The sequence below is a fragment of the Balaenoptera physalus genome, assembly GCF_965194825.1.
Source record: "Balaenoptera physalus genome assembly, chromosome: 9".
Classification (NCBI taxonomy): domain Eukaryota; kingdom Metazoa; phylum Chordata; class Mammalia; order Artiodactyla; family Balaenopteridae; genus Balaenoptera; species Balaenoptera physalus.
Window position 1 is genome coordinate 96138659 of NC_138888.1, and position 17065 is coordinate 96155723.

At 40.4% G+C, this 17065-nt stretch overlaps 1 protein-coding gene and 1 long non-coding RNA gene across 2 annotated transcripts in view; both read left to right on the forward strand.

The window, feature by feature from the left end:
• Positions 1-17065, forward strand: part of LOC309666676 — a 314729-nt gene that overhangs the window by 85283 nt on the left and 212381 nt on the right. The gene's annotated exons all lie outside the window — the stretch shown is intronic.
• The window catches only part of IMPG1 (interphotoreceptor matrix proteoglycan 1), a 124565-nt gene that overhangs the window by 79091 nt on the left and 28409 nt on the right, over positions 1-17065 (forward strand). Inside the window, exon 15 of the mRNA XM_082474038.1 lies at positions 15404-16048. Coding sequence (XP_082330164.1) covers positions 15404-16048 — 645 coding nt within the window. The remainder of the gene's footprint in view (positions 1-15403; positions 16049-17065) is intronic.

A 17065-nucleotide genomic window follows, 5' to 3' on the forward strand; every position in this document is an offset into this window, starting at 1 on the left:
TTGACTTTTCAATCAACTTTATTTTCATTTAAACTGTTGAATATTTATTGCAATTAAGAAAATCCTCATTAAACCTACCTTCAGTGTTCTGATGATATTCTTATGAAAACTTTTTGTGAGGTAAACAATTTTCCAAATCCACACTAAAATCTTTGTGTTATTTTTTAAAAATATCTCTTGCTTTGATTTTATTAGTTCACAGTCAAAATTGCTTAAGGCCATTCTCTGAAGACACTCTCTCCTAAAGCCAGACTTGCATCTCCAGGGTACACCAGCTTGGTTTCTACAAACGATAACCGTTTGTGGCTCAAAGAATTGCACTTGCTGAATTTTGCTTTCTTGTGTTTGGCTTTGCTTCTCACCACATCCCTAAAGCCAGCAGGGCTTACCGGTCTTATCAGTCTTCTTTCACAAACACAGACCCACCAGCTAATGAGAGTTAGGCCTCCCTTTTATGTCTCCCAAAGCACGCCAGGTGTCCTCTTTCACAGCACTTGGCACATTTGTGATTGTATAGTTACTGCTTGAAGATGGAAAGTTCCCTGAAGACAAGCGCTGGGTCTGCAATATTCACCACTCTCGTGTCAGCAGTGCAGTGAGGAGGGTTCTGGAGTCTGATATGTGCATCCAAACCCCAGCTAACTACTTGCAGTCTTGGGCAAGTGCCTCAGTTTTCCATCTGTGAAATGGTCATAACAGTACTTATTTCATGGGGTTCTTGTGAAGATTAAGTTAGTATGTACAATGCTTAGAATTGTGCCTGGGGGGAGGAATGGGCTAGGAGTTTGGGGTTAGTCGATGCAAACTATTACATATAGAATGGATAAACAATGGGTCCTACTGTATAGCACAGGGAACTATATTCAATCTCCTGGGATAACCATAACGAAAAAGAATATAAAAAAGAATGTATACATGCGTATAACTAAGTCACTTTGCTGTACAGCAGCAATTACCACAACACTGTAAATCAACCATACTTCAATTAAAAAAAAATAAGTTTAAAAAATCTAAAAAAAAGGAGAATTGTGCCTGGTACATACAATGTAACCAAAAAATAAGAGCATGCCTGGCACAGCTCAATATGCAATAAATATTCACTAAATGAATGAATGATTGAAGTAAAAGCAGAATTGAATCAAATATTCAAATATTCCAAGTCTAATGCTTTTTTACTCTTCTTGCATGCTTTCTTGAATATACAGAAAGCTTGATTTTACGGAAAAAGCAGGATTCCAGCAAACTTTTAAACAATGATTCCACTGGTTCTCTATAAAAATGACCATTGGATTAACTGAAAAATTACTTCTCTCTGGGTTGGCTGTTCTAGTCCTTGACCTTAAGCCAACATGCTTTAAAAATAGCCATAAATTCATCTCTAGCAATTGATTTAAATTACCAGATTATACTGGTACCTAGTATGTGTTCAGTAAATGTGAGGGATGATTGTTTTAAGGAATGGATGAAGAATTCACATGTACACGTCATTTGGTAAAATTAGAGCTTAGAGCAGCGTGTAATACAAAATATACCAGACAATTAAGGACACACTTTCATTCAGACTATTACAACAGGGGGAACATTCATTAATGAGGAATGTGTCAAACAGAAAAAGTGGGCTGAGGTTTCATAGAGGCTGAGTCTTATGGGAGTCAGGAGAAAAAGTGAGTCTCATCCGAGTCACATGAGGAAGGGGGGATTCTTTGCAGTTAACCCTTTCCCAGAACAAAAAAGGGTGGGGTGATTTCAGAAAGCAAAAGGGTTGAGGTGAGTGGGAGTTCTTAACCATAGCTATTTTTTGGTAAAGCTCAAGTCAAGTTCAATATTGTCAAGAGTAATTTTCAATGGGGCAATACAGCCCTGCAGGATGTGTCTTGAGAATGTGAGTGACAGAGACACTTCTTAGTTGCCTCAGTAATGGGAGGGCACAGCTAATACTTCGTGGGAAGAGAAATTCTCTAATATGCAGGACAATACTACACAACAAAGAAGTTATCTGCTTCCACTAATACTTTTGTATATCTTGCTAGATATTCATGTATATGGTGGGGGGGGGGGGCGGAAAAATGTAAATTTCTAAGCCTGGACCTTAACTCCTGTTAAAGTAAAACTTTATTAAAAGGTAAAATCATTACTCTCATACAAATATAAAATGAACATGAGTCAAAGATTATATTTAACAAATTACTAATGAGGAAACAAGTAAGACGTTATGACCAGTTTGAAGGAGAATTCAAACAACACAATCAGTAATTAAAAATGAGGAAAAAAATTTACAAGTTTATGCAAAACTGGCCAATAGCCACAGAAAAATAGTCAATTATATTCCACCTGATGAATGGATTCCTTTGTCTTTCATGGACAAGAATAATTTGCATTACTCTAAGCATACTACAACTAAAAGATTGCAAAAACGATAAAAGGCACAGACCCCTATAGATCAGAAAACCCAGAAAGTGCACTAGGTAAGACACTTAAGTCCTTTACATTCTTTCCTGACACTTCTTTTTTTATATAAGTAGAATTTGCAAAATGTATTTTGCAAAATTTAATTTAACCTGAGCTTTCTGCAAATTCAACCAATGTGTATAATGAACTTTACGAAGTGTTAACCAACAATTCAGGAAATCACTACTTCTCTTATGACAGTGGTGATCATTCCGTTTATGTGGCCAATACAACATCTGAGTCTGTCTGCCATTGTAGCTGTGGAATCCACAATGATGTTTATAGATGTTTACATATAAGTACATACAGGAATCTTACTGCTTTATTATGTCTTATGGTGCTATAATGCCTTTTGAATTACATATTGTGCTATTATAAATTATTTTCCTTTTATTTCTCCTTTATGTTACAGTTTTTTTAACTTTTTATTTTATATTGGAGTATAGTTGATTAACAATGTTGTGTTAGTTTCAGGTGTACAGGGAAGTGATTCAGTTTTACATATACATGTATCTATTCTTTTTTAAATTCTTTTCCCATTTAGGTTGTTACATAATATTGAGCAGAGTTCCCTGTGCTGTACAGTAGGTCCTTGTTTGTTATCCATTTTAAATATAGCAGTGTGTACATGTCAATCCCAGCCTCCCAATCTATCCCTCCCCCCAACCCTTCCCCCCGTTTATGTTACAGTTTGAACAACGCATTGACTTTTTTGAAAGTGTATATATGCTTGGTTACATTCTTGATGAAGGTCATTCAGGATCATAAGGGGGCATTACCAAATATTTGTTAGAAAAAGGGTACTGAACTGGTTGGGTTGGGGACACCTAGCATGGAAGTCGCCTACGGCGACCTAGATTAGGTAAATACAATTCAGAGCGGCAACACTGAGGATAGAAACCACGTTCCTAAATGCACAAGCTATGTCTGTCTCTCAGTCCTTCCGTCTACTCACTCCTCCCCTTCTTCCCACCATAAACACAAACACACACCCTGTTCTAAAAGATTCCCTGTAAATGGACTGGCATCTAATGTCCCCATTGCAGATTAGAATACTGATATTATATATATATACACACACACACACACACACACACACACACACACACACACACACACAATGGAATATTATTCAGCCATAAAAAAGAAGGAAATAATGCCATCTGCAGCAACATGGATGGACCTAGAGATTATCATACTAAGTGAAGTAAGTCAGACAAATATCATATGATATCACTTATATGTGGAATCTAAAAAAAAAAAATACAAATGAATGTATTTACAAAACGAAAATAGACCCACAGACATAGAAAACAAACTTATGGTTACCAAAGGGGAAGAAGCAGAAGGGATAAATTAGGAGTTTGGGATTAACATATACACACTACTATATATAAAATAGATAACCAACAAGGATCTACTGTATAGCACAGGGAACTATACTCAATATTTTGTAATAACCTATGAAGGAAAAGAATCTGAAAAAGAATATATATACGAATTTATATATTTATATATATACACACACACATATATATATAACTGAATCACTTTGCTGTACATGTGAAACTAACACAACATTGTAAATCAGCTATACTTCAATAGGGAATTCCCTGGTGGTCCAGTGGTTAGGACTCGGCACTTTCCCTGCTGAGGCCCAGGTTCAATCCCTGGTTGGGGAACTAAGATCCCACAAGCCACACAGCGTGGCAAAAAAAACAAAAAACTACACCTCAATTTAAAAAAAATTTTTTTTAATTTTTATTTTTTTTTTAATTAATTTATTTATTTATTTATTTTTGGCTGTGTTGGGTCTTCGTTTCTGTGCGAGGGCTTTCTCTAGTTGCAGCAAGCGGGGACCACTCTTCATCGCGGTGCGCGGGCCTCTCACTATCGCGGCCTCTCTTGTTGAGGAGCACAGGCTGCAGACGCGCAGGCTCAGTAGTTGTGGCTCACGGGCCTAGTTGCTCCGTGGCATGTGGGATCTTCCCAGACCAGGGCTCGAACCCGTGTCCCCTGCATTGGCAGGCGGATTCTCAACCACTGTGCCACCAGGGAAGCCCCAAAAATGTTTTTTAATTTTTAATAAAAAAAAAAGAATATCCTAAACCAAAGCCAGATCCTTTGTGGTATTCTGATAAAAGCCAGAGTTAGAGACTGGGAGACTTAAATCCTGCGATGCCAGGTCTTTAAGGGGTTCTATGTGGATTGGTTATCTGTCGCTGCATATAAAATGACTCTACAACTTGGTGACTGACAGCAACAATGAGCATTTATCGTCTCTCCCAGTTTCTGCAGGTTGGAAATCTATGTAAAACTTTAGCTGGGCGGTTCAGGCTCAGAGTCGCACATGAGGTTGCAGTCAAGATGTCAGCTGAGGCTATAATCTTAAGACTTGACAGGGGCTGGTGGATTTTCTTCCAAGATGACTCACACGTCTTGCAAACTGGCCTCAAGAAGGCCTCCGTTCTTCCTCATACAAGCATCTCCACATGGCTGCTTGAGTGTCCTCACAACATGGCAACTGATTCCCTCCAGAGCAATTGATTCAAGGGAACGAGGTGGAAGAAGTAATATGTTGTATGACCTAACCTCAGAATCATGCATCAGCGTTTGTATAGCACGCTATGGAAGTCAGCCTCTGCAGTGTGGGAGGGGACACTACAGGGATATTAAAAACAGGAAGTAAGGCTCATCAGTGACCCCATTAGAGGCTACCATACCATGTAATGTGTTGTGGGTCTTCCACAGTCCCAAATGCACACTACATGTAATATTAATCTTCATCATTCTCTCAGGTACATATGAAATTATTAGTAGAGAGAAAAATATATTGATTATTTCGCTTTGCAAGTCAAAGCTGGAAAATCACAACCTTTTCCATAATCTTGGAATAAATGATTCAGAAACCATTCAGAACGGAAATATAACCATGCTGTTAAAAGCTACAACATCACTGAATGTCAAATTCATGTCACTGTTACTTCATTTGTCCCAATAAGTTTTGGTTTATTTTGTTTTCATTGTCATTTGTTTCTAGGTATTTTTTGATTTCCTCTTTGATTTCTCCAGTGATCTCTTAGTTATTTAGGAACATATTGTTTAGTCTCTGTGTGTTTGTATTTTCTACAGTTTTTTTCCTGTAATTGATATCTAGTCTCATAGCGTTGTGGTTGGAAAAGATGCCTGATATGATTTCAATTTTCTTAAATTTACCGAGGCTTGATTTGTGACCCAAGGTATGATCTATCCTGGAGAATGTTCCATGAGCATTTGAGAAGAAAGTGTATTCTGTTGTTTTTGGATGGAATGTCCTATAAATATCACTTAAGTCCATCTGGTCTAATAAGTCATTTAAAGCTTGTGTTTCCTTATTTATTTTCATTTTGGATGAACTGTCCGTTGGTGAAAGTAGGGTGTTAAAGTCCTCTACTTTTATTGTGTTACTGTCGATTTCCCCTTTTACGGCTGTTAGTATTTGCCTTATGTATTGAGGTGCTCCTATGTTGGGAGCATATATATTTACAATTGTTATATCTTCTTCTTGGATTGATCCCTTGATCATTATGTAGTGTCCTTCTTCATCTCTTGTAACATTCTTTGTTTTAAAGTCTATTTTGTCTGATATGAGTATCACTACTCCAGCTTTCTTTCGATTTCCATTTGCATGGAATATCTTTTTCTATCCCCTCACTTTCAGTTTCTTTGTGTCCCTTAGTCTGAAGTGGATCTCTTGTAGACAGCATATATACAGGTTTTTTTTTTTATCCATTCAGCCAGTCTGTATCTTTTGGTTGGAGCATTTAATCCATTTACATTCAAGGTATTTATCGATATGTATGTTCCTATTACCACTTTCTCAGTTGATTTGGGTTTGTTTTTGTAAGTCTTTTTCTTCTCTTGTGTTTCCTGCCAGAGAAGTTCCTTTAGGATTTGTTGTAAAGCTGGTTTGGTGGTGCTGAATTCTCTTAACTTTTGCTTGTCTGTAAAGGTTTTAATTTCTCTGCCCAATCTGAATGAGATCTTTGCTGGATAGAGTAATCTTGGTTGTAGGTTTTTCCCTTTCATCACTTTAAATATGTCCTCCACTCCCTTCTGGCTTGCAGAGTTTCTGCTGAAAGATCAGCTCTTAACCTTATGGCGATTCCCTTGTATGTTATTTGTTGTTTTTCCCTTGCTGCTTTTAATATTTTTTCTTTATATTTAATTTTTGATAGTTTGATTAATATGTGTCTTGGCATGTTTCTCCTTGGATTTGTCCTGTATGGGACTCTCTGTGCTTCCTGGACTTGATTGACTATTTCCTTTCCCATGTTAGGGAAGCTTTTGACTATAATCACTTCAAATATTTTTCAGACCCTTTCCTTTTCTCTTCTTCTTCTGAGACCCCTATAATTCGAATGTTGGTGAGTTTAGTGTTGTCCCAGAGGTCTCTGAGACTGTCCTCAATTCTTTTTATTCTTTTTTCTTTATTCTGCTCTGTGATAGTTATTTCTACTATTTTATCTTCCAGGTCATTTATCCTTTCTTCTGCCTCAGTTATTCTGCTATTGATTCCTTCTAGAGAATTTTTAATTTCATTTATTGTGTTGTTCATCATTGTTTGTTTGCTCTTTAGTTCTTCTAGGTCCTTGTTAAATGTTTCTTGTGTTCTCCATTCTGTTTACAAGATTTTAGATCATCTTTACTATCATTACTTTGAATTCTTTTTCATATAGACTGCCTATTTCCTCTTCATTTGTTTGGTCTGGTGGGTTTTTAGCTTGCTCCTTCATCTGCTGCATATTTCTCTGTCTTCTCATTTTGCTTAACTTACTGTGTTTGGGGTCTCCTTTTCGCAGGCTGGAAGTTCGTAGTTCCCGTTATTTTTGGTGTCTGCCCCCAGTGGGTGAGGTTGGTTCAGTGGCTTGTGTAGGCTTCCTGGTGGAGGGGACTGGTGCCTGTGTTCTGGTGGGTGGGGCTGGATCTTGTCTTTCTGGTGGGCAGGGTCATGTCCAGTGGTGTGTTTTGGGGTGTCTGTGGCCTTATTATGATTTTAGGCAGCCTCTCTGCTAATGGGTGGGGTTGTGTCCGTGTCTTGCTAGTTGTTTGGCATGGGGCGTCAAGGACTGGAGCTTGCTGGCCATTGGGTGGAGCTGGGTCTTAGTGTTGAGACGGAGATCTCTGGGAGAGCTCTCACTGATTGATATTACATGGGGCCGGAAGGTCTCTGGTGGTCCAATATCCTGGACTTGGTTCTTCCACCTTGGAGGCTCAGGCCCAACACCCAGCCGGATCACCAAGACCCTTCCAACCACATGGCTCAGAAGAAAAGGAAAAAATGGAGGAAGAAAAAAAAAAAAGGACAGATAGAACGCCAAACCAAATAGTAAAAGCAATACTAAACAGACAAAATCGCACAAAGAAACATACGCACACACACTCATAAAAAGAAAAAACAAACAAAACCAGACAGAACCCTAGGAGAAATAATAAAAGCAAACGTAAACAGACAAAATCACACAAAGAAACATACACATACACACTCACAAAAAGGGAAAAAAGAAAAAAATAATAATAAAATTACAAAAATAAATAAATAAGAAAAAAATTTTTAAAAAGGAAGAGAGCAACCAAACAAATCCCCCAATGATAACAAGCACTAAAAACTAAACTAAGAAAAACATAAAACCAAAAACAAATCAGACACAGAAAGCAAAGCCCAAGTCTACAGTTGCTCCTAAAATCCACTGCCTCAATTTTGGGAACATTCATTGTCTATTCAGGTATCCCACAGATGCAGGGTTTATCAAGTTGATTGTGGGGATTTAATCTGCTCCTCCTGAGGCTGCAGAGAGAAATTTCCCTTTCTCTTCTTTGTTCGCACAGTTCCTGGGGTTCAGCTTTGGTTTTGGCCCTGCCTCTGAGTGTAGGCTGCCTTCAGGTGTCTGTTCCCCACCCAGACAGGAGGGGGTTAAAGCAATAGCTGATCAGGGCTCTCTTGCTCACTCAGGCCAGGGAAAGGGAGGGGTACGGTAGTCATAACTGGAATGCAGGGCAAGCCTGCGGTGACACAGACCTGTTTGACATTGCAACAGCCTGAGGTGTGTCGTGTGTTCTCCTGGGGAAGTTGTCCCTGGATCATGGGACCCTGGCAGTGGCGGGCTTACAGGCTCCTGGGGGGGTGTGGGTAGTGACCTGTGCTTGCACACAGGAGTCTTGGTGGCAGTGGCAGCAGCGTTAGCAGTTCATGCCCATCTCTGGGGTCCCAGCTGATAGCCGCAGCTCACACCCATCTCTGGAGCTCGCTTAGGTGGTGCTCTGCCTTCTGTGGGCACACAGAGCAGGAATCCCCTCTCCTCACGCACCACAAAACAATGGTCTCTTGCCTCTCCGACAGGTCCAGACTTTTTCCCAGACTCCCTCCCAGCTAACTAGCTCGTCAGTGGCACACTAGCTGTCTTCACGCAGCCAACCCCAGTCCTCTCCCTGGGATCTGACCTCCGAAGCCTGAGCCTCAGCTCCCAGCCCCCACCTGCCCTGGCAGGTGATCAGACAAGCCTCTCGGGCTGCTGAGTGCTGGTCGGCACCGATCCTCTGTGCAGGAATCTCTCCGCTTTGCCCTCCGCACCCCTGTTGCTGTGCTCTCTTCCGTGGCTCCGAAGCTTCCCTCCTGCCCAGCCCTCATCCCTGCCAGTGAAGGGGCTTCCTAGTGTGTGGAAACTTTTCCTCCTTCACCGCTCCTTCCCAGAGGTGCAGGCCCCTTCCTTATTCTTTTGTCTCCATTTTTTCTTTTTTCTTTTGCCCTACCCAGGTATGTGGGGATTTTCTTGCCTTTTGGAAAGTCTGAGGTCTTCCGCCAGTGTTCAGCAGGTGTTCTGTAGGAGTTGTTCCACATGTAGATGTATTTTTGATGTATTTGTGGGGAGAGAGGTGATCTTCACGTCTTACTCCTCCGCCATCTTGAAGGTCTCCCTCTTCCTTACTTTATGAGATACTCATTCTTAAAACATCCCTAAAGGCTAAGAAAAAAGATTACCTAAAATATTAATTTGGAGTCATTATCATTTACACTGTACATACCACCATTAGGCAGCATTTTTGATGTACTGTCATAAAAGGTAAGATTATCAGAACACTCCAGAACATAGTCCAACCGTCTTCACTCCCCCACGTCCCAAGTTTTGATAATTAGACGAGTATATTACATTGTCAAGGTTTATCAATTTAAAATGGATTCTGCAGCCACAACTCCCAACTCCCATGGCTTGCTGGACAGATTTCCATATTTAAATGGATTTAAGGCTCAATCTCAAACCTTCTATCATAGCTTCTGTATTCCTGAGTTCTCTGTTTTGATGTATCTTTTAGTTGGCTGGACTGTATCATCAGATAATTGCTTCAGGAAGGGTATCAAAGCTCCTGAGGGTTTGGCTGCTAAAAGAAGAGCTACTTCTCTATTCACAGCACTTCTAATATCAAATGTGTAGGGGGTTTTCCTACATCAACCAATTCTCAACTCTCCAGACATCAACTGTGTGTCCTACAACTCAATTATGACACTAAACACCTGGAGTTGATGCAGAGCCCACAGATAAGGAGCTCAGATCCACAAGACTGCCCCCTACTGTAGATACCAAAGTCCCAGATGTCACTTGTACTTCTGATCAACCAGCTAAAAATTGGGGCTTCCCAACTTTTATGGCTGCCATCAAAGGGACTGGCTCCCAAATCACCCAGCTCTGGCAGCCAGTGGAGCTCAGCATCCACAGTTCCCCAGAACCACAGAAAACAAAAGAGGCAATTTTAAATGGGTACCAAGCACTTCCTGTGGCCATCCCCTGGGGTTCAGCACAGAGGGAGCCGGCAAACACACACAGCTCCCAATTTCTCCCTGGAACGGGTTTGACTGCATACTTTTCCAGCTGCCGCTCAAGGTTCAGAAATTTAGGAGCTCTGTGTCAGGAACTGGAGGCCCAGGCTAATATATATTTCTTATTGTATCCCAGCTACTTACTACCTGTAACTTTCAAATGTGAAGGACAACTTGACTTTTGGAGTTTCTTCTTCTGCCATTTTCACTGATGCCCTTCTCTACTATTCTTAGAACTGCATTTGAATATTCAGTTGTCTCAAAATAAAACGTTTAATATTTCTAAAGCCAAATCATTGAAGTATTCTGACAAATACAGCATTTTGCTATCTCACACTTCCCCACTGTGCAGTCCCACTTACCAAAAGTATTCCCTTTTAACTCAGCTATTTCTTCTGGCATTTATTCTTGCCATATTTTTAAATAATATTCATCTTTTGACTCATCTGTTTTATACACTATTTACTGACTTCCTATTATTGCAAATAAGGATTTAAGTTTCTTACAACACCCTTCCCTATCAATATGGTAATAACTATTATTGAATCAATATTCGGTGTTTCCATTATGTATTTACAGCTGAACTATTTTCTCTAAATATGTTTACTTTCTGTTTTCCTGGAATTAATGTTTTCTTTGATTTTTTTATTTGCTTAATGTTCTTTGTACTTATTGCCAATTCTTTTCAAATTATGCATTGAAATTTCCAGTATTATTTTCCACATCAGGTAACTTATCACTTCCAATTTTCAAAGACCTTCTCTTTCTCCTGCACTACTACTCTCCAGGCCTTTTGGACAGCTGTCACCTGGGATTTCCATTTTCTGTCATCCTTAAAATTTCCTTGGCCTTTCTCCTGAGTTGGATTCCCTGATCCCTAGATCTCAGGCCCCTCTGAGTTCACTCTCTTGTTTTATGGAGCACATCCATTAGTAGTTTTCTCAAGTTAAAAAAAAAAAAAGGTACAATGGCAGAGGGCTTGGTGATATAAGCATCACATGTACTTAGTTTCCTTTTACACCTCGAGTACCCTTCTCTCTGAGAGACCCCTTCACCTTCTTCCTGGGGATTTCCCTAACTTTTCTTCAGTACCCCATGTCTTCCTATTTCTTGGTTTGCCCTATCATTTTAGGTAAACACATCCTAAGAAAGGGTGCCTGGGAGGAATTTTTTGAGACTTTATGTGTTTAAAAATATCTTTAGTCACCCTCACACTCAACTGATAGTACAGAACTTTATTCTGGCTATGCTACCCTCACAACTAGCTGTTCCTGGAGCAATACAGACACCCTTCTTTCTCTGGCTTTCTCATTTGCATTTGCTGCATGGCTAAACTCTCTCACCTCCTTCAGGTCTTGCTTAAATATTGCACTCTCAATGACCACCGTATAAAATTGCAAACCCAGCATTCACACCTTCTTTCCTGCTTCATGTTACTTCATTAGCTCTTATCACCACCTGGTATAGAATATATTTCCCTTTGTTTATTTTGTTTATTTTCTGTCTTCGTCCACTAGATAGTAACCTTCTTGGGGCCAGAAACTTTTATCTGTTTTGTTCACTGATGTACCCCTGCACCTGGAACAGTGTCTGGCACATAGTAGGCCATCAATATCTATTTGCTGAATGAATGAATAGTAAACACATATGTTCTATCTCTATAATATGCCAAAAAGAAGATGACTTTTTTGTTGTGATAAATAAGAATGGATTTGTTTGATAGAGAATTAAGAACTTGCTGGCCATGTCACTTGAAGATCTAAAGGAGACTGTGGAATCTTTGTTTTTAGGTTTTTAAACATAAACCAGGTGACCTCCGGATGTTTATGATTAGTGGGTGCATGTAGATGTGTGACCCTTTCCAGCGGCATTTAGAATGATCTTTCATCTGCACTTGCCTCACACGTCTCTGTGCCTTCCTCTGGCTACTAGTGGGGCTTCCGGCTGCCCCCACTGAGCCCATCCTCACCTGTTACCGGCTTATCTCACTTTGGGCTTCAGCTGGACCTGAGTTCATCCACTTTGGTTTGGAGCATTTCATCTGTGGCCTTTGTTTGCGGGAAGATCTCCTGCCCAGAAAGTGACCAAAGTAGCCTTTTCCTTTACACCCAGCAGCTGGGCTTCTACCAGCGCCCCCGCCCGCCCCGCCCCCCCCGCCAGCACACATACATATAAACATACCTCATGCCCTCATGAGAACTCTACACATGCTCTAACATGACAGCTAAAAAGTCAAGTTATTTTGAACCTGTTTTGCATACATCATGATGAAATAAATGGCCTTGGCTTTTCGTGCTTGACTTCTCCATTGCAGTGTAAAAACTTAAGGTTAGGATGGCCTTTGTTGCTGGCATGTCTTTTGCATAAGAGTCTGATGAATAATTATTTTAAATATATTTATAAGTAGTGGTAATGTGTGGATGATATTTTGTTTCAAAGGAATTGACTCTAGCCTTAGTAGTTTCAATATCAAGCTGAGAGACTGTGAGGAGTCCGTTAAAATCACACTTAAATAGGGCTGCTAGATTCAACAAAGAAAAATACAAGATAACCAGTTAAACTTGAATTTCAGGTAAACAACAAATAATGTTTTAGTATAAGTATGTTCCAGTGGGAGTCCTGTATTTTATCTAACAATGTACATTTAAATAGCCAACGGTTCTATCAGTGAAATAACTTGGTTGGGTTTATTGTGAATGTGAATGATTAATGTTAAGATGCCACAGGGATTTCCCTGGTGGTCCAGTGGTAAAGAATCTGCCTTCCAATGCAGCAGACGCAGGTTCGATCGCTGGTCGGGGAACTAAGTGCCCCCCACATGCTGCGGGGCAACTAAGCCCGTGCACCACAACTACTGAGCTCGTGAGCCTCAAGGAGAGATCCCGCGTGCCGCAACTAAGACCCAACACAGCCAAAAAATAAAAAAAATTTTAAAAAAGATGCCACAAAGGTCAAGAGTTAAAAATTCTTGTTTGCTGGTTGATGACATAATGCAACAGACTGTTTTAATCTGACTAAAATCTCTGTACTGAGAAAGGTATGAGTAATGAGATGCTGGCTCGGAGCAGAAAGAAGACACCTGTCATTGTCTTCCTCCCTGACCCTGACCATCTGGAAGAGCACAGAGGAGCTCAGATTCAAGTGCATTTCCCCCCAGCACAAAGTCAAATCAAACCACTGATAGTACTTGAAGCCTTCAATTTACTTATCCCAGATCTTTCCAAGGATGTCTTAGTCAGCTTGGGCTGCTATAACAGAACATCATAGACTGGGTGGCTTAAATGACAGAAATTTCTTCCTCACAGTTCTGGAGGCTGGGAAGTCCAAGGTCAAATTGCAGGCTGATTCAGTTCCTGGTGAGGGCCTTTTTTCTGGTTAGCACACAGATGCCTTCTTTCTGTATCCTCACATGGCAGAGAGAGCGAGAGATCATCTCTCTTATGTCTCTTTTTATTTATAAAGGCACTAATCCCATTCATGAGGGCTCCACCCTCCTGACCTAATTACCTCCCAAAGACCCTACCTCCAAATACTGTCACATTGGAGATGAGGATTTCAACATATAGATTTTGGGAGAATGCAAACATTCAGGCCATGGCAATAGAGATTTGAATAAAACTACGAGTGTATATCTGGAAAGATCTTGGATGTTACAAAACATCATTTCTGATAGTTGAGTGAATTATGGGTAGATACACCCAGGCATCCTCCCCAGGTGGAAGAAAAGGGGGTGCTTCTCTGAAATCTGGTTAGATTCTCCACAGACAGGTTTTATTTTAAGAAACTAATAAAAGTAATATGATTCTACTTTTCAGAGCTGTTTATCACTTGGATTTTCAGTTTGGGTGATTGCACTCTAGTAAATTAGCTGACTGAGAGGCCAAAGATGATATCTGTACCCAGACAGTCCATTCATCATGCTTAGCATTTGGACTTTAACACAGCTTTCCCACATATTTGCCAAAATGCCACCGAAGTATTCACAGGAAGCTCCCTGTTTTGATCTACCTAATGCCTTAAATATTATCTGTCAGTGGCTCTAGATTTAGGTTTATTGGAATATTTTAATAACCCACCAACATTTTTATCTGAAAGCTTCATATAACCACTTTCTTAGTTCATAAATACTTATTGATTTTAATGTTGCACCAAAAAGGGAATGGACTTCAGTAGTTCAATATGTACTTACTCAAGAAAGCAATGCAAAGTGGTGGTAGTATCAAGGTATAATCATGTAGGAATGAAAAAAACCTTTAAATATTACCAAATATTTAGTTGTATGGCCAATACAAAGTTCAAATTACATGTGTAACCCACATCTTCACGCTCTCCATATCATTTTGCAAATAGGCAAGTTATTCAGTCAGATTATCCAATTTTGGAAAAGCGTAATTTAAATTTTAATTGATGAAACTACCAAAATGTGATAACTGAGATCCCCCCCCAAAATCCAATTACATAAAATTCAGGTTTGCATGATTGGAAGGTGAATAAAACTCCGGGCCAAAAGAGCACAGCTAATTGTCTGGGGGGTCCAGATGGGGATGTGGGATCCAAGTCTACCCCAAAGCCATCTGTGGTGTGCCGCCACCTGCTGACCTAGTCCTTTTTTACCACCTGGTCCCTAGATGTGCTGTGTCTCACTGGGCAGTAAGTAATTCCTGTAATTCTAGGCAATTGGTGCTCTTTTAGTCTCGCATATCCAGAAGTATTGGGCCTGAATAAAATGGTTATAGAGACCCACCCTCTGTCTCCCTAGGTGTGGACACAGGGCTGCCTGCCCTTTCTGTACCAATTTGTCTTTTTTGTTTTCTGGCCGCGCCATGTGGCTTGCAGGATCTTAGTTCCCTGACCAGGGATTGAACCCGTGCCCTCAGCAGTGAAAGCACGGGGTCCTAACCACTGGACCGCCAGGGAATTACCACCAATTTGCTTTTTAAAATATGATACTAAATATGGTAATTATTTCACTACATAAGTAAGTCAAAACATGCTGTACATCTTAAATTTATGCAGTGAGGTATGTCAATTACATCTCAACAAAACTGGAATAAAATCGAAGAAATTTAAAAATAAATAAAATAAAATATGACATTAAGATAGTCAAATGCTATTTTTCCAAAATTAATTTTAACTTTGGATTTTCTTTTTTGCTTTCTATTCTTTGCGGGGATGCTTGGACATAATGAATTGGTCTCAGGAGCTTCCTCCATGGACAGTTCTTGGTCTCCAGCTGCTGTGGCCTCTACCTCCCTATCAGAAACTCTACCTTTTTTTACTGCATCGAGCATCTTTTCTCAGACTGATCAAAGTGCCACAGACATAATGTCCCTTGACCAGACAGTACTAATCCCACAGCTAACCATCCCCACTGATGATTATTCTGCCATCAGTCAGTTGGCTCAGGAAATTTCACATTCACCTGCATCTTCAGAAGACAGCAGGTTGAGTATCAGCAGTCAAGATACAGTCGGAGACTTAGACGGAACGGATCTCGCCAGCACTCACGCATCCTCTGAGGTACTGGGATTCAGTGGGTATGTTTCCACCCTGGATCATTTCTTGGAGAACATAACTCCTGGCCCAGCTTTGCAATACATCACCACCAGCGCCATGACCGTCGCCGCCAGGGGCCGAGAGCTGGTGGTGTTCTTCAGTCTGCGTGTGGCCAACATGCCCTTCTCCACTGACCTGTTCAACAAGAGCTCGCTGGAGTACCAAGCTCTGGAGCAGCGATTCACACAGCTGGTGAGTGGACACTGCGTACAGCTATCTGTGTGTCTCCTTTCTTTTTTTTTTTGCTGTTATTTTATAATATAATCCCTGGCTGTCTTGAGCAATGCAAGGTGGAAGAGAAAGCCTCTGAGATAGCTGTTGCCGACAGCGTTCAGCTAGAGCGTTGAGATGGATTCAGATCCAATGGGCCACTGCCACCCAGCTTCCTGGGAACAAACTTATTTTTAAGACCTTTTCATTATAGTCCCTCCCGATTTAGTTTTCCCAGGAGGAATACATAGCCACTCACAGACTGAACTTGGAATTTATAAACAATATGAGCAGACTTTTCCTAAGTTATAATGCCACATGCTGTTTTCCAGCCATCTGACGAAAGGGTTCAAGGCTAGAAAAGTCCAGCACAAGTGAGGCCGAGAGTTCAAGTGTAAGAATTCTTTTTTTTTTTTAGTTCCCCTTAAATTCTCATAAAACTAAAAAAAAAAAACATAACTGAGTAAATGGCTTAGCATCCCAAGCCCTAACAAAGAAAGTGAGAAGACAATCATGGTGGCATATAACCCTGATTTATGAAACACCCCCCAAACTCACATGTACTCTTGTAGAAATACATACACAATGAAAACTGCTGAACTATGAACCGCTACACAGTCACGGCTAGTGAAACTCAAGTACACAATGCATAGCACAAAGATTACAGAATTTCTGAAAATAAGAGGAAAAATATTTGTAAGCTTCATATAAGTTAAATCATTATGTAAATTAAAACCACATAAACACCAATGCTTCAGGTGAACTTTAAAGTAAAGACTTTGTGCTATTCCCCCCTCCCCCAAATGAGGTGAGTAGATATTGGGACAATCTCAAGGAACAGAGTCCCAGGGCACCGAACCCAGGTGTATTAACTAGGGTACATGCTGGGCTGCCATAATGAAGAGATTAAGAATACTGTAACTTAAATAGAGTACAAGTGTATTTCTCTTTCACTGGGTGGGTGGGACGGCTCTGCTCTATAACATCATCCAGGAACTC